This window comes from Eublepharis macularius, chromosome 1 (genome assembly GCF_028583425.1).
Source record: "Eublepharis macularius isolate TG4126 chromosome 1, MPM_Emac_v1.0, whole genome shotgun sequence".
Taxonomy (NCBI): domain Eukaryota; kingdom Metazoa; phylum Chordata; class Lepidosauria; order Squamata; family Eublepharidae; genus Eublepharis; species Eublepharis macularius.
Window position 1 is genome coordinate 16,839,669 of NC_072790.1, and position 22,883 is coordinate 16,862,551.

At 44.3% G+C, this 22,883-nt stretch overlaps 1 protein-coding gene across 1 annotated transcript; it reads left to right on the forward strand.

Moving 5' to 3' along the window:
- The first annotated feature begins 20,208 nt into the window (after positions 1 to 20,208).
- Positions 20,209 to 20,372, forward strand: LOC129344157 (60S ribosomal protein L39-like). The gene has a single exon (XM_055000677.1). It carries the CDS (start codon positions 20,209 to 20,211, stop codon positions 20,362 to 20,364), a length of 156 nt encoding a protein of 51 aa, XP_054856652.1. The 3' UTR covers positions 20,365 to 20,372.
- Positions 20,373 to 22,883: the final 2,511 nt, after the last annotated feature.

Below are 22,883 nucleotides of genomic sequence, written 5' to 3' on the forward strand. Positions count from 1 at the left end.
GAGAAAGTGTTTAACTTTCCTTCCCTTCCCCACAGCACATTTGGGCAAAAACTAGAGAGAGCCTGGTCAAGGGATGGAAGTTGCACAGTAGTGAGTCCTCAAGGTGAGTCACATTATAACAATAATAATAATAACATTCAATTTATATACCGCCCTTAAGGACAACTTAATGCCCACTCAGAGCGGTTTACAAAGTGTTATTATTACCCCACAACAATCATCAGAGAGCCGTGACTAGCCCAAGGTCACCCCGCTGGCTTCGTGGAGGAGTGGGGAATCAAACCCGGCTCTCCAGATTAGGGTCCTGTGCTCTTAACCACTACACCACACTGGCTACACTGACTTAACCACTACACATTGTGACTGCTATAGGGCTCATCAAGTTGGCTGATTTAGTCATGTGGCAGTGAGTTGCCTGGGCAAATCAGAAGATGGCTCCTGCTAGGCCTGGCCAAGTCATGTGACAGTGAATTGCTCAGGCACATCATGCAGTTGCTGTCGTTAGTCCTATCTAGTTGTACAGCAGTGAGTTGCCTGCTAGTCACCCCTGGCAAGTGCTCCCTCCTACCTTTGATGTACCCCCTGCTTCCTCCTGCCTTTGATGTACAAAAATCAAGATTTGGAATGATTGACTATATTGTTTTGGTTGCCTAGCAACCCTCCAAATGGTCACCGAGATGGCAAAACATAGCTCTGACATTCATTTTATGAAGTGACACATGTTATTTCTATTCTTTTGTGGAGTTTTAATGCTGAAATGAATTTTTCCCCAAGTTTCTGGTTTTTCTGCTAACCTGGGGCTTCCCTCAGGCTTGTAGAGAAACCTGTCTGTCCCTGGCCTCATTGTGTGGACTGTTTATTCCACATCTTATGGCCCATTCAGAATTAGATATATGATGGAGTTGCAATCTTTGGTCCGACAAGCTCAGTATTGTTGTCTACTCTGACTGGTAGCGGCTATCCAAGAAGGGCGTCCAGGAAGAAGGTCCTTTCCCAAAAGCACCTACTGAAACCTTTTCACTGGAGATATGAGTGGCTGAACCTGAGATGTTCTGAATGAAAATCATGTGCTCTTCCACTAAAGCACTGAGAAAGCATGGTTGCAAGAAAGAATATGATGTTAAGAGTTTGTGTCAGGCAATGGATGACAGGATATGGCAGACAGATCCCTGTACCGCTGCAACAAGAAGTCCAGGCTCTTGGTTAAACGGTTTTATTCAGAAATCAAATTATTTTCATATATATGTCCATAGGATTACTCAGAAGCAAAGTACGCATCTATGCAGTAAGTGCAAGAATTTGACAGGAATGGGAACCTGTGGAAAAAAACCTTCCTCTTAACACACACGTTTTCTCCTTCCCCTTCCCAACAATAAACATGATTTTGGTGGGCACTTTGTGTGAGAACATCTCGCATATTTGTACTATCAAGTTGAGTCGCTGGAAAGCAAGACATAGCAATGAACAGGAGTGAGTAGTATACAAGGTCGTGAGGACTGAAAGTTTCTACAGTTTGTTAGATAAACACCTGCAATCATTCTTGAAAAGAGTCCAGTAGCACCTTTAAGACTAACCAATTTTACTGTAGCATAAGCTTTTGAGAATCACAGTTCTCTTCGTCAGATGACGCATCTGACGAAGAGAACTGTGATTCTCAAAAGCTTATGCTACAGTAAAGTTGGTTAGTCTTGAAGGTGCTACTGGACTCTTTTTGATTTTGCTACTACAGACTAACACGGCTAAGTCCTCTGGATCTGCAATCATTCTGTGAAAGAATTGAACAGAAGAAACTTTTATGGCACTGGTAATAGGATATCAAGGCACAGCATGAATCAGCATTAGCATTGGCATGGATGGGGCTCAGACATAACAGAGGAAACAAAGAAGGAGGAGTGGTCCATAGCCATGACTCATAGTCTCCGTCACGGGTCCCCAACTATGTTGAGTCTGTGGGAAGTTTTGAAAGTTTGAGGACCAGTAGAGGGCTTCACAACAAAATGGCTGACACAGGGGATGGGTCCAACCACAACATGATAAGAGGTTCTAAGGCAAGCCTCCTGGGCTCTTCTGAAGAACCTGTCAGGTCTTGCCAGGTAAATCCCCAAACGCTTTACTGCATCACTCAGGTGTATGAGTTAAAGTTTATTGAAGAGAAATACCAGTATCAAGATAGTCAGACAGGATCATTGGCTGAAGTGATGCAAGGCAGCAAAGCAAGGTTAATTATAGGGCACAGTCTCCACCCCCCCAATGGGAAAGAAAGTCCGTTAGGGTTTTGGCGCATTGAGCCAGGGAGCCAGGAGAGAGGGGAGGAGGGAAAGGATGAGCTCTGTTCAGTCTCTTAGGAGGTTGATGTGGACTCGGCTGGAATTTCAAGGCCACATTCTCAGGCCGGCCAGGAAATGGCAACCAAAACACCCGCAAGATAAGCAGCTAGCAACCAGACAGCAAAATAGGTTCTCTCTGCATGTCCTCAGAGGTACACTACACCCTGCAGAAAGAAATTCATAACACATGGCAGATATGCTGGAGGCGTATCTGACAGAACCTTTAGTTCAGCAAGGGAGAGGAAAGCCAGGACTGACTCTTTGCTTTTTAGAAGTGATCCTTTGGGGAAGAGGGAATGGGCACCATGAAACCCAGGGTCCCACATTTGGGATTATTGCTCTACGTTTTACGCACATGCCCATATATCTTGTCAACTGACCCGGAGAACGGATTGATGTAAAGAGCCTGACTGGCCGATTGCCTGGCAACCATAACTAAGCTGCTTTGAGCTCCTTGTAAGAAGAATATAAGCTGGATGTGGGCGACAGCCAGCTTATATTCTTATCTTTTACTTTGCCCTAATCTGATGGGAAAGCTTGATAATTGAGGGTGATAATCCCCTGTGGAAATTGCATAGGAGATAACCTACCACAGTTCTCGCTCCTGTAGGTGTTCTTTACGACCAAATTTCACCATGAGCAACCACCATCAAAAACTGCTGCAACAGGATTCGGTGCTGCTCAGTGCTTTGGTAAGAGCAAATACTGGCTCAGCCCTACTCATTCCCTAATCTTTGACGGTGTTATGGGTAGGGGACCCACTGCTACATGCACACAGCATCGAAAATTCATTTGGAGATTCCTATGGAAGAGCAGCTGCCTCACCAAGGACAAGAAGTCTGTTCTCCAACCTCACTTGGCACAAGGGAATATGAAACTAGGAGGGGGCAGGGCTGGGCCAGTTGGCAAGAAGGCAGGGAATGGCTAGTTTAAGCTGTGCCAGCCTCCTGCCCTCAGCCTTTTCGCCGTGGCAGCTGTCCACTCACCAGCCCTCACGGCAATAACAGGCCCCCGTTACTGTGGAATTTTTGAGTTCCCTCAGATTAAATGGGAAGTGAGTCTTTTTCTTTGGCCAACTCCATCTTGTTTGGTTGTTGTGGATTTTCCGGGCTGTATAGCTGTGGTCTTGGCATTGTAGTTCCTGACGTTTTGCCAGCAGCTGTGGCTGTCATCTTCAGAGGTGCAGCACCGAAAGACAGAGATCTCTCAGTGTCACAGTGAAGATGCCAGCCACAGCTGCTGGCGAAACATCAGGAACTACAATGCCAAGACCACGGCTATACAGCCCGGAAAATCCACAACAGCCATCGTTCTCCGGCCATGAAAGCCCTCAACAATCCATCTTTTTTGTTGGGTTTAGGAACTGGCTTAATGAGACCTAGGCTGATTCCGCACACGTTGGATAATGCACTTTCAATGCACTTTATCAATCATTTGAGGTGGATTTTTTGTTCCGCACACAAAAAAGTCCATTCCGAATGATCTATAAAGAGGATTGGAAGTGCATTATCCAAAGTGTGCGGAATCACTCCATGTCATTAGGCCCTATCTAAAGATGGCAGAAATAATGTGGGTTGTGGTGCACTTAGGGGTAACTGGAAAGTATCCTAAGTCTGATGAAGGGATGTTTACCTAATCCAGCCACTCAATGAATGGGCCGTAGGGGGAATTGAGAACCCTCCACGTCAGCTGTACACTAATGGTTGTATGGCATGGAGGGGGGGGGACTTGGTACTGCTCATCATAGGTTTGTGTGTAAGCAAGGAGGAACTCGGCCACATTGGTGGAGTTTGGAGCCAAGAGGCATTGCCCAAATGCTGTCAGCCAATGGAAGTTGTCCATAAAAGTTCACTCCAATGGCCCAAGGCTAGCCTCATCTTGGCAGAAGCTAAGGAGGGTTAGCCCTGGTTAGTACTTGAATGGGTCGCTATGCAGAGGCAGGCAATGGCAAACCACCTCTGCTCATCTCTTGCCTTGAAAACTCTACGAGGTCACCATAAGTTGGCTGAGACTCGACAGCTCTTTACACACAAACAACAGGGGACGAAGGCAAAATATTTCATCACGAGGCAGATGAGCCATTAACGATACCTGGTTTAACCAATCCCTTGGAGCGTCATGTCTTTGTTCCAGGCTTGGGGGGGGGGGGTGGCAGGAGGAAGTGGATTTGGGGCAAGTGGCATCATCAAAGTCGTCCGTGCATTTAAAATAACCAGAACGAAGGAGCAGTCTGAGGAACCTCAAAGGTTTTACTGGGGGCCTTGAAAAAAGCCTCACAGTCTCGTTCCGCAACAACTCTTGTTTTGAGCTACTTCTTATGCCAGAGAGAGGGGCTGTTTTCACACTGCTTACTGGCCACGGAACATCGTGCCAAGCTCCCGGAACGACAGTGTCTTCCTGGCGCAATTTCGCGCGAGAACTACCATTCTCGCGCGAAATCGTGCCAGGAAGACGCTGTCGTTCCGGGAGCTTGGCGCGATGTTCCGTGGCCAGTAAGCAGTGTGAAAACGGCCAGGGTGAACAGAGTGTTTTTAAGATTGGCAATTTAACCACATGCCTTATCTTGCAAGAATAGTTTTAGGTGGGTAGCCGTGTTGGTCTACAGTACAGCAGCAGGAGCTGAGTCCAGTGGCACCTAAGAGACCAACAAGAAAATCAGGATATAAGCTGCGATTCTCAAAAGAGAACACCCTGCAAAACTTGCAAGAAAAATGTAAACATAATACAGATGTTTGACACACATTATATACTGAAGACGAGAAAATATATGGCAATGAAACGCTTTCCTTACAGGCCGATGGAGGATATTCTTTAATTTCTTATAGAAAAGGAATAGCACCAAGGATTCGATGCCCCGCTTGGCTGCGATTTGCACTGCATTCTGAACGCAAAGGGCGGCAGGCCCACTGCTGTCTTGCTGGCAGGGCAGCCCCTCAACAAAAGCCTTGCAGATACGCCACTGTCAGAAAACAAACAGCGAACGACATAAAAGGCCACCCTCCCATTTTAAAAGAAGGCCCAAGGAGACAATAGATACAAAGAGAAGATGACCCAAGAGACTTTTCTTGCTGCCTTTCATGAAAGTTCAAAAAAAGTACCATCAAGAAATAGTCTTGTGTTCATGAACTCCAAAGGAGGGGCAGAGAGAGGAAAGCAGTCTAGCCCCTTCCCTTTCCGAAAGTGTCCATTGTGCCGCAGTTTGATGTAGGAATTTATGTGCTAGTGGAGAAAGCTTGATAGCTTGCAGCCCAAAAAAAGACTGGGGGAGGGGGGGAATGTGTTCTGGATGGACTGGAAGCTTCTGATATGCATGGAGATTTCCATCACATAAAAATCAGATTTAACTAGCTTACCAGTGTGTTGTACATATAGTAAAGGTGCAAGATATACATTTATTGAAAAGAAGACCATAAAGCGAGTTTGCATGCTGAGAGAACATCTGGCAGTTTATTGCCCCCATTGTTTATCAACTGCTTGTTTCGGTCAAATCTCAGGCAAAGAACTTGGGACAGAGAAAGGGTGAATATGGCGCAGAAATGCAGACGTTGTGCACATAAAGTCATCATGACAAAATTAGTACCAAACTCCATCTTCTCACAAACGACAGATGGGCATATCTCCAGATGGTATGTAGAAAGTTTCTTTGGAAGAGCAATCACCTTTCTGGAATGGTTCCATTCACGACTCGTCCCAGAGAACATAATCATTTGGCAGTTGAACCCAAAAGGAAGCCACCGGTGCTATCTTTAGGACTGCACAGACTAGGATGTAGGAAATCCAGGTACAAAACCCCTCTCTACCAAGGATGCTTGCTGGGGGACCTTGAGCCATTCATACACTGTTGCCCTATCCTACCTCACAAGGTTGTTGTGAGGATAAATGGAGAAGTGCTGCTTCAGAGTCCTACTGGGCAGAAAGGCAGACTTTAAACAAATTAAATACATTTTAAAAATACATTTTTTAAAGGGAGTTGGTGATGAATGCACGCAAAATGTTTAAGACGGAGAAGCAGTTGAAAAGGAAATGCCTTGTATTTGTTCTGAGGTGCTTTCAGATTTATATTATGAAAATAGGAATCACATTCTTAAATGTTTTCAGCAATTGAAGCAAATTTGTTCCCAAATCATGATGATGATGATGACGATGACGACGACGACGATGAGAATCTTATTATATAAAATCCTAACCATGTTCCAGACAACTCACTTTTTATCCTGGTGCACCTCCAGAGGGCGCAGAGAGAAGCCAAGAAGAGGCAGTCTGTCCATCTGAGAGCACGCCACGGAGGGAAGCCCAGGCTGGGATCAGGTGCGGAGCAGGCGGCAATGCCCCCCCCCCCCCCCGCTTTCACCTAGCTGGGATCAGGAGCGGAGCAGGTGGCAATGCCTGCTCCCCACCTTCACCCAGCAGGGATCATGCATGGACCAGGAGGTAACATCCAACCCCTCTTCACCTGGCTGGGATCAGGAGCAGAGCAGGTGGCAATGTCTGTCCCCCGCCTTCACCCAGCCGGGATCAGTCACAGAAAGGAAGCAATGCCCACCTGCCCACCCTTCTCTTTCTAGAGCCCATTGTATTTTTTTCCCACATTGGGCTTTGTCACTAGTAACAACAACATTTGATTTAGATACTACCCTTCAAGACAACTTAACACCCACTCAGAGTGGTTTACAAAGTATGTTGTTATTATCCTCATGACAATCATCCTGTGGAGGTGGGTGGGGCTGAGAGCGTTCTGAGAGAGCTGTGACTGACCCAAGGTCACCCAGTTGGCTTCAAGTGGAGGAGTGGGGAATCAAACCCGGTTTTCCAGAACTTTAACTGCTGGAAATAGCAATGTGTGGTATACAAGAAAGAAGAAGAGAAGACCCTTCCATACAGGGAGCAGCAAGGTTCAGTTAGATAGGATAGTGAGGACAGTACCTTTCTTCTCTGTTAAAAGTCATTTCCTTGTCTTGTCTCCTATTGAGCTAAACAGGACAATATCCTCCTTCTTCTCTCTGTTCTTCACACACACACACTCTCTACTATGTAGTCAGACAGGATCTACCTCTATCTCAGGGCCGGATCTAGGGGGGGCAGGGGGGGTAGTCTACCTCCGGTGCCGCCAGGGAGGGGGAGCCGGGAGCAGCTACCAGAGCGCGCAGGCCTTTCGCTTGCCCCGCGGGACAGGGGGCGGCCGGCTTGCCGTGCACCCCCTGTCCTGCAGGGCAGGCAAAGGGCAGCGTGGCCGCCCACGCCATTTGCTTGCCCCATGGCAAGCCGGTGGGGCAGGCGAAAGACAGCGCGGGGGGGGGCTGCAAAGCCGACCGCGCCGTTCACTTCTGAAGCGAATGGCGCGGGCGGCTTCCCAGCCCCCCGTGCTGCCTCCGGCGCGCGGCGTAATAACGTCATCAAAATGACGTCATCATGCCGCGTCAGGAGCGCGCGAGGACCGGCAAGCGTTGCCCCGGGAGCCAGGAACGCTAGATCCGGCCCTGCTCTATCTCTCATCCTTACTATCAGATATGTAGTTCCTAAATAAACTCTATTTCACCATTAATCTGTACCGTGCAACAACCGCTGTGTTATTTACCACTGCCAACATTTACTGCCAACGTTTACTACCAACATTAACCACTGCACCAAACTGGCTCTTATTATGTTACAAGTAACAAAGCCCGTTGTGAGAAAAAATACAACAGGCTCTAGAAAGGGGGGGACGGACAGACGGGCATTGCCGCCGCCTCCTCCGTGACTGATCTCGACCGGGTGAAGGGGGGGCAGACATTGCCATCAGATGTGCTCCTGATCCCAGCTGGATGAAGGGGGGTGGGCATTGCCACCTGCTCCACTCCTGATCCCAGCTGGGTGAAGGTGGTGGGGGGAGGCGTTTCTCCCTGCTCTGAGCCTAATCCTGGCCTGGGCTTCCTGCCGTGGCACACTCTCTGGAGGTCTGGCTGCCTCTTTTGGGCTTCCCTCCATGGCAGCGCCCTCTGGAGGTGCACCAGGGTAGGAAGTGAGTTGTCTTGAATACGCTTAGCCTTTTATATCATTGGATATGAATTGCCTGAGCCGATGTAAATATGAGTTCCAATTCATCAAAATTGTCTATGTTGAAACTGTTTTGTCTATGTTTTGACTCCTATGCAGTAAGCACCCAAATGGTCTTAAAGACAAGAGAGAGGCTGTGCAGGTCTGAGCAGAATTATATGTCAGGTGTAGTCAACGATTGCATAATTATATGTAATCCATGGACTCTGAAGTTTGCCACTCTTACTTCGGATGGCACTGCAATGCATTTATAACAGACACAGCACAAACTAAGAGCGGAACTACAAGTGACAAAAGGCACAGGTTGGACACTTGTCAGCTGCCCTCAAGTGTTGATGGGAAATGTAGGCATCCTGGTCTCGCAGTTTGGCTCTCTGACTGCTGCCCAACGGACTTCTCAACTGTCACTTGTCCAACATTCCGCCAAGCTGCCTACATTTCCCATCAAAACTTGAGGGAAGCAGACAAGTGTCCAATCTGTGCCTTTTGTCACTTGTGGTTCTGCTCTATGATAAACGCTTTACCTTTGAAATACTGGAAGAAATTTTTACCATTTGCTGGTAGAAATGGAAAAAAAATGTATGTTTACATAACCCCTAAGAATTAGTTGATTTTCCCCAGTCAGGGAAAAGCCAGTGTATGGAGCCCGGCAGCAGAGGGAGAGGAGGGTTGCTAGGGAGCTTGATAAAAAAAATTAGACTCTGATCATCTTGTATAAGATACTTGAAAAACTTGTATGTGAAAATTAATTAGTAAAGGGGGGATTAAATTTGGTTTAACTGGTATCTGGTATTATTGTAACATTCGTATTGTTACTGCAGAGCTGTATGTTTCCTGAGGCAGATTGCAGTCTAGTTACTGTGTTGTCCAATTTGCTGGATCTGAACCCTTTTGAAAGAGAGGTAGATGAGAAGACTCCTGCACCGTGGTTGACGGGAGAAGTGGGACTTAACTCTCCATAAAGTGTGGCCATTTCCGCACATCCTTATAGGGGCGGCCCACGCATGGAACGCTGGTGGCTTCCCCCCAGGAATCCAGACATCTCTGTTTTCAAATTGAGTCATCTAGATTTCTGGGGGAAAGCCGCCAGCATCCCGTGAGTGGGCTGTCTCTATAAGAATGTGTGGAAATGGCGTGTTGCAAGAAAGAACATTGGATTATTCTCACACTACAGATGCTAACTTTCTTTTAAAGACTCCTACCATTTCCCACTCCATGTGTCTGATGAAGGAAGCTTTAACTCTCGAAAGCTCATATACTGGAAATCTAGTTGGTCTTTAAGGTGCTATGGGACCCAAATCTTGCTCACGCAAGAATAAATTGTTTAATTGAACTCTGTGAGACTGTCTGTTGCATTTCCTGTTCACAGCCATATTTGTTTGTTTAGCTACATCAGTTTTGTTGCATTGTTCTGTATGGCGGAAAGGCTGAGTTGAAGAACTTTTTATTTCAAATAAAATTTGTCCTGCAAGTTCTGTTCCTGAATTCTCACCACAGAACCCACACAGAAAGAGGTTCTAATTTATGCAAAATGCAGTAACCATATTCTCTGGCTCATCCATCACAGGATCAAGCCGACAGTGATTCTCGTGGATAAGAATGAGTCAGTGACTTGGAATTCTCTGCTTAATCTAATAGATTTAGATCTAATAATCTAAAATCTAATGTAAGCCACAAACTCCCTTGGAGACTATCAGCAAGTCATTCTGTCTTAACCCCAGGTCCCCATCTGCAATCCAAGGATCATTACATTGGTCTATCCATTGGTGTTAGAATAATAAGAAAAGGCCTAGCGTTTTCTTGGTTAGTAAGATAGAGCCGGATGACAGAACTTCAAATTGGGTCTTGCTCCTTCTGCTTCTGTGGGTAAAGCTAGAAGCATGCGGTAGATTTCACAAGACCCAAAAGAGGACATGTCGAGCTATTGCTGTTTGTGATAAATCCACTCGTTTCTTCCATCCTGCAATCAGGTCAAAAAGGTTTTATGGTCTGGCTAAAGCCAGAGGTGATAGAGGGCTGGATCCCTCATATTTTATTTGCTAGTAGAAGCACTTTTCCTCTGACAGAAGGCCTGTTCTTCCAGATGAAAGTGTCTCCAATTAGTGGAATGGATGCCCAAGAGGCAACTCAATTGTTCAAGAGGGCACATCATAGTCAGCCATTCCTTTATCACTCTGTTGGGGGGACTCATATTGTCTCTAGTATTGAACTAATTAAGATGCTGATGAGTAACTGGAAGAAAAACAACAGTTAAGAAAGAAAACTAAAGGCCTCTTTACATGTTTCAGTGAACTCATGTTCATGCTGCCTGTATGTACATAGATCTATTTGTAAGAAGAAGCCAATGTGCATTCACTTTACAAATGAAACAGGGAATCAGACCTTGAATAGATGTTGGCAGGATTTTTTTTCTGGGAAAAGAGGTGGTGGAACTCTCAAGAGGGAAATGAGGAAGAAACACATGGGATTCTTTGAAATAATATTTTTTCAAGCACTATTGCCGAGCATTTTCAAGAGGTGCCAGAACCCCATTCCACTGCGTTCCCCCTGAAAAAAGCCCTGGATGTTGGGTTTATATCACAAGTTCAGCCATACGTACATTAACATGAGAATTCCTTAATGCACATATAAAGAACAATCAAGTGTACTCTGTTCATGGATTGTACGTGCGTTCACTGTAACTTGTGAACAGGGCTTAAGTTAAGGTCTTATTTTAATAGCTGCTCTCATTCGATGGAACCAAGGCCAGAACTGCACACTGAGAAAAAAAATAATTAGAGCAACTCCTGTCTTGCTTGTTGAAAGTTGTGATCACACACTTACATGCAGGGCTTTTTTTCTGGGAAAAGAGGTGGTGGAACTCAGTGGGTTGCCCTCGGAGAAAATGGTCACATGGCTGTTGGCCCTGCCCCCTGATCTCCAGACAGAGGGGAGTTGAGATTGCCCTCCACACCACTCGGCGGCGTGGAGGGCAATCTCAACTCCCGTCTGTCTGGAGATCAGGGGGCGGGGCCAACAGCCATGTGACCATTTTCAAGAGGTTCCGGAACTCCGTTCCACCACGTTCCAGCTGGAAAAAAGCCCTGCTTACATGACAGACTCTTCATACCACTGCTTCACATTAATTCCATTTGAACTGCATTAGTAATTCTCTCCTGCCTATCAAGTCCCCCCCTCCATGCTTTCTGTTCTTCTGATGCCATGTCCCAGTATCCAAGTGAGTAATTTGTCTTTGATCATCAATGGAATTTCCCCCTATTCCCCCCCCCCATTTGACTATGTGACTTCTGATTTCTGGCCTGATATTCCCCTCATCCTTATCTGCGAGACCAGATTTGACTGATCAGCTAGTAACCTGTAATAAATTGGAAAGTTGTGAAGACAAATTGGCACTAATTTTATGATGTAATTAATAGAAGTTGACTCAACATCCTGAAGAAACCAAAGCCGCTACCTTGGGAAATACATTTCTGCACCAATTATTCCTAGGTGTTAGATCTGATTAATTATGCTCTCGCTCCATTAGATAACTGATAGGCAATGTTGTATCCGTCTCCGTGCTTTAGATTATACAAAGACAACTTCATTGAAAAATTCATAGAAAGAAACAATCTTTTGCACATTGAGCCCAGAGCCCTGTGAATTCATCTTTCATGCACTGTTAAGAGATTATTTTTTTTTTAAAGGAGAGTAGATCGGATTAAAGAAAGCTAACTTCTCTTCTTTTAAAAAGTAACATAAATATCTCTGCCCAGCTCACCTGTCACATTGTACAGATACGTTATATGAAAATTGTTTATAGTCATGCTGGTCCATAATGAAAATCTGAAACCAAACCACAATCTAGACAGAACTTTAGGACCAACCAAAATGACTCAGAATTGTGAGAATGCTTTCAAGTTCTCCAGAACTCTCCATTAGGGTGTTACAAAATTTTAAAAAAGATGTGAGGGAAGAAAAATAGAGAGTTGGGGGAAATCATGACCTGAACCTCTATTCTGCCCCCGCCCCCCATATCTTTAAAAAACAAACATCCGGCTTGATAAAGAATTCCGTAGAGCTCAAAAGCTTGCACAGTTTTGTGTCATTTCACTTGGTCCTAATAAAAGGTATTATATGGATTGTGGTGCGATGTACCAATAAAAAGCTTAGGTTTCAAATAGTGCATTTGTTATAGACATGTTTTTACTCCTGAAAAGATTTTACTGAGGCCAATTAGTTGGCTCTCAAAAAATGCCTATATAGCTGGAAAGCAAACATGAATAAAAGAAGGGGGGAGTGCAGATGGTACCTAAAATGATGTTAGTGTATTTGGGGGCTTTCTGCCAAGAAGGCACGCTTTGACAACAATCCAATAACATGTGTACAATAGAGGCTTTAGAAGTATTAAAGTGCTGACAAACATCAGTCAGGGGTGCCATTTCAAGTTTCAGTAAAGGGGAAAAAACAGATTTCAGTGGCGGGGGTCCAAGATTCACAGCAAGGCACAAAAGCCTGCCCTTGGATATGTTTGCGATTAAATTGCAAAAAAAAAAAAAAAAAAGCCATGCACTTTAAGAGCACTTGTTGGGGGTTGTGTTTTCTTCCCTCATAATAATCTGAGATGTATATGCACTTCAGGAAAATCACATGCCGTCTGAAACAAGGAGGGGTGGTGGGAGAAATGTCACCCCTGGCATTAGACAACACAATCCTACTAGAAGGACTAGGAAACCAAGAAGCTCTGTGTAAGTATTATACTTGTGTATACATTCCATTTTCAATACATTTCTATTTGAAAATCTTACAGTGCAATTCTTAGAAGAGTAACTCTGCTTAGGATTGTACTGTGAATATAGTAAATGTTGTTGTTGTTGTGGGGGGGGGGGGAGGGAGGGGAATCCTGATTCTCACAATGGCCAATTTAGGATTGCCAACTCTTGGCTGGCAATCCCCGGGAGCATTGGGGGCAGAAACAGCTGTAATGTTACTCCTTGCTTTGTAAGAGAAAGTGATACCATGAGAGTCTAGAATGTTCAAAATCTCAAAACCATAGAGATTCTTGAAATGCCCAGAGTATCATGAGATCACTTCCTGTTACGAAACTGATTAAGCAAGGGGGGGGGGATTCCCAGTCAGAATTGGGTAAATGGCAACCTGAAGCCAACTTCATGCCCTGGGAAAGCCCAAACCTCTTCTGTTTGTCCGCCCCCCCCCTGCCCCAACTGATCTTCACACACTGCCTCTGAACATGGTGGTTCCATTAAGCAAATGCAGCTAATGGCATTTGATGGGTCCATCAATATATATCTAATCCCCTGTTAAAACGGTCTAAGCTCGTGGCCATCATTTTAACTCAACTCTTTTCAGCATTCCACATCAAACTATTATTTTGCCTTTTTCTTTCATTGAATTTAAAAAATCAGATTTTTCTGCATATCTGTATGCAGAAATCCCCATTCCATCCGTAAAGGACCTGGTTTTACTGCTTTTTGTGATTGGCATGAGCCACCCCATTTACTATTAGATATAATTGTTGTTATTAATGTGCAACTTCTAGCATACGTCAGGCACTTCTACAAATAATAATGATGACAACAGCTTGTATATCATAAACACATGAAGCTGTGTTCTACTGGTCAAGGGCCGTCGTCACACGGGCATCTCTTCCGTTAAATTTACAGCATATAGTGTCCTACCTGTTATCGGCACAGTAACGTTTCTTTGGGTCACCTAACGGCTCTTCGCGCCACCAGCTGTCCACACCGAAGCACTCTGTTCTGTTCTCTCTAACCGCGCAGAAGCAGCTCCTCCCTCCCCTTTTTTTTAATTATTCTGGCGTTTAATTCCGCTATAACGGAATAACAGCATATAAACATTCCGTTAGAGCAAAACATTACAACCCTTTTGTTTTTCCAACTTTGAAATTATATAAATAGCCCTTTGCCCGCTGAAAACTCCCTGTCTGACGTGATCCCCATCGCTGAAGACTCTGCCATGGCGATTGAGTCATTTTTACTTCAGCAGAAAGTTTGCATTGTGTTATGTCGTTATGGCGTTATAAGGACATAATAAAATAAAAAAAGGGGAGTCGCAGGAAGAAATGGATTCTGGGATTGAAGGGAGGGCATAGGACGTTGCGAGGCGAAATACATCGATGTGAGGCATTCACACTGAGGCACAAAATAGCGCGACTATCAAGCACAAAGCAGAAGAGAGAAAATCGCTACAGTGTTGGAATAAGGTGGGTGTTTGCCGGAAAATAGCGCCATTTTAGCGCTAAATAAAAGCCTGTGTGACGACAGCCATGGTCTGTATACTCTGACTGGCAAGTCCAATGAAATGCCAATAGATTTTTACAGATGGGGAACGGAGAAGGAGTAATCCCAGCTCCTCTTTGTAGCCCCCTCCAACCTGCATGAGTGTTGGCCCACTTGGGTCCAGCTGGTCCAGGAATAACCTTTCCTCAGGGTGAGAGAGATTGCAGGAATGTGGGGGGAAATCTGAATTCTTCGTCGGATAGAAGCCAATGATTTGAACAATGCGTCAATTGTATGTGGCTCTTTAGAGAGGTACCTACTAATATAATATACAATATAAGCCCCACAAAGCTTCTATTCAACTGTGAGGGAGACAGCAAAGAGAAAGCGAAGCAAAACATAAGAAAAAAAGGAGGACAATGAGAGGAAGAACAGCAGAATGAATCTGAGTAAAGGCTATTTTTTATTGTTACTCATTTCAGCCACAGTTAAAGAAGAAGGGGCTGCACTTTACACTAGTGTAGATGTCTCTCACACCCCAACAACATACTGTCTCCCTTTTTGCAGCAGCGATGTGGATACTTAAGTAAAATGCTCTGGGTTCACATGTTTTTATTTATTTTATTTTTTTTGCAACTCCTAATGGATTAGAAAATTCCCAAACCATTTAAAATACTTTAAAGTTCTTTTGGGACATAGCCAGATACTTAATATTGTATTACATTTTATAGTTGTCACTTAATCAAGCTATTTAATATTATAGTACATTTTAAAACTGTCACTTAATCACATTTTCTTGACCCTTTTATGTGAATTAAAGATCACTGTAGATAAAAAATGGCATGCTTTAGTTTAAATAGATTCAGTATGTCCAGTTTGACAGTTACTTCTAAGACATTAAAAGAATTTTCAGTGATTAATATGGCCCACACCGTTAAATGGTGTAATGTTCCATTTCTTCAGCCATTAGAGGAAACAGCTTCAGCCAGTAGGAGTAAAAAACACACCCAATTGAACGCACAGCTGAAAATTGCTAAGATTATCAAGTGTGGGGCATTATGAGTTATCACGCTAATTTCATCAGGTTTGCCTTTTTTTTCTGGAGGAAGAACCATGAATTGGCCGAAAAGGATACCTCTTTCCGTTGGCCTCTGTGGCTTGTGTCCAGGAGACTTCTGGTAGGCTGATACTTCAGCCACGAAAATTCTACCGCTCTGAAATTTCAAGCAGATTTGAAGATGTGGGTAAAATATTGGACGAATTCTAACAAATTTTAAGAGTTTAAATAAAACCAAACATTTGTGGGGAGAGGGGGGGGGTCAGCTTTCTAACTGCCTACGTATCGCATCAAAAGTGAAATTTGAAGCACATTGGATGGTTCTTATTCAAGAAAAATATCTGGAGAAATGTGAAAGAATCTGAAAGAGTTTCAATAAGTCTACTGAAATCACTTATCTCCCATGTTATTCAACCTCTGTGTAAAGCCTTCAAGATAAATCATTAATAGCTATGGAATTGGTTGTTATCAATTTGCAGATGATACCCAGCTTTATATTTCCCGATCCAAGTCTCATGGTGATGATGCTATAGCGAGTCACTGCTTGACTGCTGTGATCAAATGGCTGAAAACAACAAACTGAAATTGAAACCAGACAAGACAGAGGTGACGCTCGTTAGGAAAGTGGAGATCTTGAAGTGCTCCCCACTTTTGATGGGGTTCAGTTGACTCTTTGAGGGCCAAGCTACACATGACGAATGACACTTGAACGGCAAGTGGATTGATTGGAGGGCAAGTGAACAGGGAGAAATATACTTGCTGTTCAAGTGTCATTCGTCATGTGTAGCTTGGCCCTCAGACTCTGTTAAGAGCACTGCTGCTAGAGAAGCAAGTTAATGCAGCTGCAAAAATGAGTTCCCCCCAACTAAGGCTAACATAGAAAATGTCCCACTGCCCTCTATGACATGGCGAACCTGGCCACTTGAATGCATGCTATGGTAATATCCAGACTAGACTACTGTAGCACACTCTGTATAGATCTCCCTTCAAAGTCAATTCAGAGACTCAGGTTGGTACAGTATACCACAGCTCAATTATTCATAAATCATAGAATCACAGAGGTGGAAGGGGTCTTGTAGATCATCTAGTCCAACCCCCTGCCCAATGCAGTAACATCCTGATGAATCTCTGGCAAGTATTCATCCAGCCAATCCTTGAAGACTGCCAATGAGGGGGAACCCACTACATCCCTAGGCAGTGGATTCCAATGCTGAATTACTCTTAACGTGAAGTTTTCCCTAATGTTCCTCCTTTAGTTTAAACACTCTGTTTCTAGTCTTATCCTCTGTTGCAGACAGGTACATCTCCCTCCCCTCCCCTAAGTGACAGCCTTTTAAATACTTAAAGAGAGCAATCATGTCTCCCCTCAACCTCCTCTTCTCCAAACTGAATGTTCCCAGGTCCTTCAGTCTTTCCTCGCAGGGCTTGGTCTCCAGGCCCCTGATCATCCTCGTAGCTCTCCTCTGCACCTGTTCCAGTTTGTCCACATCATTTTTGAACTGAGGCCTCCAGAACTGCTCACAGTACTCCAGGTGGGTCCTTCCTGACCAATGCAGTATATAGTGGGACAATAACATCCCATGATTCGGACATTATGCCTTTGTTGATACACCCCACAATTGTGTTTGCCTTTTTTGCTGTTGCACCACACTGACTGTTCGTATTTAGCTTCTCATCCACCTGTATCCCATGATCTTGTTCACACCCACTGCTACCCAGAAGTGTATCCCTCATCCAGTATGCATGCTTTGCATTTTGTTGAATTCTATCCCTATCTTCAAAGGTGTCTGCTACTCCTCCCAGTTTGGTGTCATCTGCAAATTTAATGAGCAATCCCTTCACGCTCTTGTTCAGATCATAAAATTTTTGGAAAGCACGGGGTCCAGGACCGAGCCCCGTGGCACCCCATTGGACACCTCCCTCCAATCAGATGTGATGCCAGTGACAACTACTCTTTGGGTGCAGTTATCCAGTCAATTCCCTATCCATCGAACCTTCCTAGAGTCCAGTCCACAATCCACTAGTTTACCCCTCAGAATATCATGAAGAACCTTGTCAAAAACTACATCAATAACATTCCCACAATCCAATAAGCCTGTCTCTTAGTCATAGAAGGAGATGAGGTTGGTCTGGCAGGACCTGTTGGGGACAAATCCATGCTGACTTTCTTGTATCGCCATGTTATACCTCAGATGCTTGCAGGCTGACACTTTTAATATCTATTCCAATATCTTCCCTGGGACAGAGGTCAGGCTGACTGGCCCGTAGTTCCCAGGTTTGTCCTTTTAACTTTACTTGAAGATTGGGATGACAATAGCCCTCCTCCAGCCTTCCAGCACCTCATCTGTCCTCCAAGAGGCCTGGAAGATGATTGACAAAGGGTCTCTGCACGCTCTTTTGAGAGTTCTTTAAGCACACTTGGATGCACCCATCTGGCCGCAGCAAGGTGTTTCTCCACAACTTCTCTGCCCATGCCATCCAGCAGCCCATAATCCACGCTTTGCCTACTGCCATCTCTAGGCCTCTGTTCTCTCCTTTAGGGAGAAAGCTGAGGTAAAGTTGGCATCGAGCCTTTCTGCAGTCTCTCTGTCTACTGAAAGGGGTTCTCCATTTTCAGCCAGTGATGGCAGTATCGCCCTCCTCACCTTCCATTTGCTCCTCATGTATCTGAAGAACGTCTTTGTGTTGTGGTGACCCCCACCCCACCCCCAGGCCAGTCTCAGTTCATTCTGAGCTTTGGCCTCTCTGACAGCTGCCCTGCAGTACCCCGCGACCTCTAGATACTCTTCTTTGGATGCCTTTCCTTCCCTCCATTTCTTGAACATCTTTTTCCTCCTTACCTCATCACAGAGCTCTTTGTTCGTCCACATGGCCTTCTTAGATCTTCTACCGCATTTCCATGCTGCTGGAATGGTGGTCGCTTGAGACTGCAAGAGCTCTACTTTTAGGCAGGGCTTTTTTTCAGGGGGAACGCGGGGGAACGGAGTTCCGGAACCTCTTGAAAATGGTCACATGGCTGTTGGCCCCGCCCCCTGATCTCCAGACAGAGGGGAGTTGAGATTGCCCTCCGAGCCGCTGAGCGGCGCGGAGGGCTATCTCAACTCCCCTCTGTCTGGAGATCAGGGGGCGGGGCCAACAGCCATGTGACCATTTTCTCTGAGGGCAACCCACTGAGTTCCGCCACCCCTTTTCCCAGAAAAAAAAGCCCTGCTTTTAGGAGACACCATTCTTCAGTTGTTCCTTTCTCTCCCAGCATCCTTGTCCATGGAATAACTCCCACTATATCTCTAAGTTTATTAAAGTTTGCCCTACTAAAATCTAACCTGCACATTTGGCTACAAAGTCCCTTGGTACCCCAGATGAAAAGAAATTCTAGGAGGACGTAATCACTTCTCCCTAAGTCTCCCAGCACTTTTACTCCATCAATCAACTCTTCCTTGTTGGTTAAAATCAAGTCCAGTTGGGGTGAACCCCTTGTTGCTATTATCAGCAGCTAGGCTGAGCAACCATATTGCTCTCATTCTGCAGTCATTATATTGGCTGCGCATCCATTACTGGGCTCAATTCAAGATATTAGCTATCACATACAAAGCCCTTCATGGCCTTAACCCTTTATAACTGCAGGACTGCCTTTCTCTATATACTGTGTCACTGTAGCTTTGTGTATTTGAACAGGACCTTTTGCAAGTTCTCTGTGGTGGCCCCCACTTTGTGGAATGGGCTGCCTGATGAGTTCAAGAAAGCTCCCACTCTATGCAAAACTATGCAAAACTGCTTTATTCAAGATCAGTTTTTTAACACAAGTAATACAGTTGTACTGCGAGGAAATGGCTCAGAGAGATGTTTGTGATAAAGGGACTGTAGACTATACTACAAGGTTTGTTGATGTAGGTATGACCCTATTGGTTAGTTTCTGTGTCATTTATAATATCATGTAAAATTGCTTGTGTTTGTTTCAGCTCTGTTTTGGCTCTGTATTTGGATTTTTGCTTGTATTTTGATTTCTGCTATCCATACCCTATAGTCAGGGCTTTTTTTCTGGGGAAAGAGGTGGTGGAACTCAGTGGGTTGCCGTCGGAGAAAATGGTCACATGGCTGGTGGCCCCGCCCCCTGATCTCCAGACAGAGGGGAGTTGAGATTGCCTTCCGCGCCGCCCAGTGGTGCGTAGGGCGATCTGAACTCCCCTCTGTCTGGAGATCAGGGGGCGGGGCCACCAGCCATGTGACCATTTTCAAGAGGTTCCGGAACTCTGTTCCCCCGCATTCCCCCTGAAAAAAAGCCCCGCCCATGCTGAAAGAACCAAACCAGTTGGTGAGGAATACCAAGAGCCACCAAGATGTAGGTGGCTCAAGTCTCATATTTGTAAGATGCTTGATGAGAACAAGTATGTTGTTCGTATCTCTAAATGGCACTTTCCTTAGCCCCCTCTTCCCAGTTTTGTATCCCATGTCCTACCTTCTCGATAGCCCTGCAACTGGTTAAGACATACAAGTACCAAATGTGGCCCTCTTCCGCGGCAACATTGTGGTGACCGGTGGGCAAGTCTTCGCCATGTCGTCCCACAAGACGTTCAAGATCAAGTGGTTTCTTGCTAAGAAGCAGAAACAGAACCGGCCCCTCCTTCAATGGATCCATATGAAAACTGGCAATAAGATCAGATACAACTCCAAAAGGAGGCACTGGAGAAGGACCAAACTAGGTCTGTAAAGAGAAGCCGCTGCAGCTCTTCTGACCCATCTTGTCCTGCATCAAGGCCTCAGAGGGCCCCTTGCTATCAATCTCCGACAGCCCTGTTTTCAAAGAGGACTCATTTTGCAAATATCTTTTGTAAACGTTTATTTTCACAAAGAATTAAAACTGAGTAATGAAAAGCTTTGTGTACGGTTAGCATCCTTCTAGTTCTTAGTGCATCTGTGTTCGAGGAATTGTCACCAGTGGAGAGAGTTTCATAACCAAATGTGGTACTCAGCTATTGAGACAATGAGATCCTCAAGCAGAAAAAATAATTCTTTTTTGTGGCTAGCAAGGCTTTGTGCCGCTCAAAGTGCACAGCGCAGGCCAGGAAATTAAGTTAGAATTTAGCATTTTCCTTTTATATCTCAAGAGCAAAGTTTTAAATATACATTAACCATTATCTCCAGTGACCTCGTATATGTTCACTTCAAAACACAAAATCTTCTTATAAAAACCTATTCAGAGAAGGGGAAGGGTTTAATGCAGAAAGATGAGTCAAATGGTCCGGTGCTAAAATTTAATAATGAGTATTGGTTTGCTACCCATGCTGAAATTTATGCTCAGCTGCAAAAAGAACACAAAGCAAAGACCTTAGCTGAAATTGCTTGAAGGTGTCTATTTTAAAGTTTCTTTGGGCTTCTCTAAAACTTTTCCACTTTTTTTTTTAATTCAGCAAGGCATTGGTGCGTACAGGGAATTCCATTCTTTTTCTCAGGCAATTGAATGTAATGCCCTCTTAGGTTTTTTTTTTTTCCTTCCCTTGGTCCCCAGATCCTTTTTGTTTGTTTAATTAATCTGACTATAATTGTTCCTTCTTTGTATCTTAATCACAAATCAAATGTACAGTGTTTGCCAGCAGCTGTGAATAAAAGACTAGCCCATTCTTGAAGGGCTATGTATGTTTTCCTTGATAGTTTAATTAGAAGGGGTGAATAATACTCTGTTTAATTCATCAAGCAGGACAATTAACAATAACATTGATCTTTTTTGTTTGACAGCAAAATTTGTTTGATTACAGAACTGAATATAATGTAGCCAAATCACTGCCAGTAATTCATTTCAGATAGTCAATTAAAAATCCTGTGTGTTCAGTACACAGGCAAACAATGAACAATGGGGCAAACTAATCAAGGCATAGGGTTTTGTTTTTTTTAAAGCCATACTTGGGATGTCAGTGGAGGAAGGGAAATGGCTAACAAGGATTACTTTATGGTGCCAACCAAAGAGACCCAGCAGCCTTCCCATCGCTGAATATCTATACAAGCTTCCAAGGGTAGCCATGTTAGAAGCTGGTGAAGAAGGAACTGTGCCTGCTGCCACCATTTCTGTTGCTTTCTCCATGGAGATCTTTTTTAATCTTGTATGTCAATTTGTAGAGTTAATCAAAAACAAATGCAAAAGATATGAAAGTTTCACTTTGTGCTGAACCCTAAAAATGTGTTATTAAGTATCTTAACAAATAATATTCATAAAAATACACAGTGAACTATTTAAATATATGGTGATAGCAGCAAGCGTAGAATATGCAACACAATGGAGGGCAGCATGCTGTCCAGATTTGACAGAATGTAAGCTATAGGAATACGTGTCAATGGCAAAATTAACATCTTATATACATAATAAGCCAATCTAGAATTGCCCTGGAAGTGACATCACAGCATTGACATGATGCCAATCATTCCTCCATTTCCTCCAGCATCCCCCCCCCCCTGCCAGCCAGCTGAGTGACAGCAGACAGTCTGTGGGCAATGACAAGTGTCCTACCACAGCTGGAGACCTGGCCTCCGTATTGATTGTTTGGGCTTTGAAAACCACAGCATAAGAATTGTGACCCTTTAGAAATTAGTTGGGTTACAATCACATGAAATTTCATAGACATTGATAAGCTAGGAGGTCAATCATAAACATAACACTGAATTACAGTTCCTGGAAACCCTAGAAGTGACGTGGGGTAGCTCTGGGAATCATTGGAAAGTCTATGGTACGGACAATTTCTAGAGCTACCACACATTAATTCCAGGTTTCCCCAGGAAGTGATGTCAGTGCAAATGTGTCAGTGCATGTCCTGCACATATCCTTTGCAATATCTTGTTTGACCCAGAGAGCTAAAATTAATGGACAGTTCAATATTTGCTGAAGTATAAATGTATTCAGGTCTTCTGTAAGAGATATGACTTTTTGTTTGGGCAAGTATCCAGTAACTATGGCTAGATGATTTTCACTGAATGTAGATAATTATATTTTAATATATGCTGTATTTTTATGCTGAAATGGTTATAGATTTTTGTGATTTGTCCAGCAACAAGGGGTTGGAATTGGAAAATCAAATTTACATCTGAGTCAATGTCTGAAATATGGGTTTGAACTTGGGTTGTGGATAGACATGGGCACAAATAGAAAAAAAAGAACATGGTGTTCGTTGCCATCCACAAACAACGAACAACGAACATTGACGAACATGACCTGTTCATGAACATGTTCGTTGTTCGTGG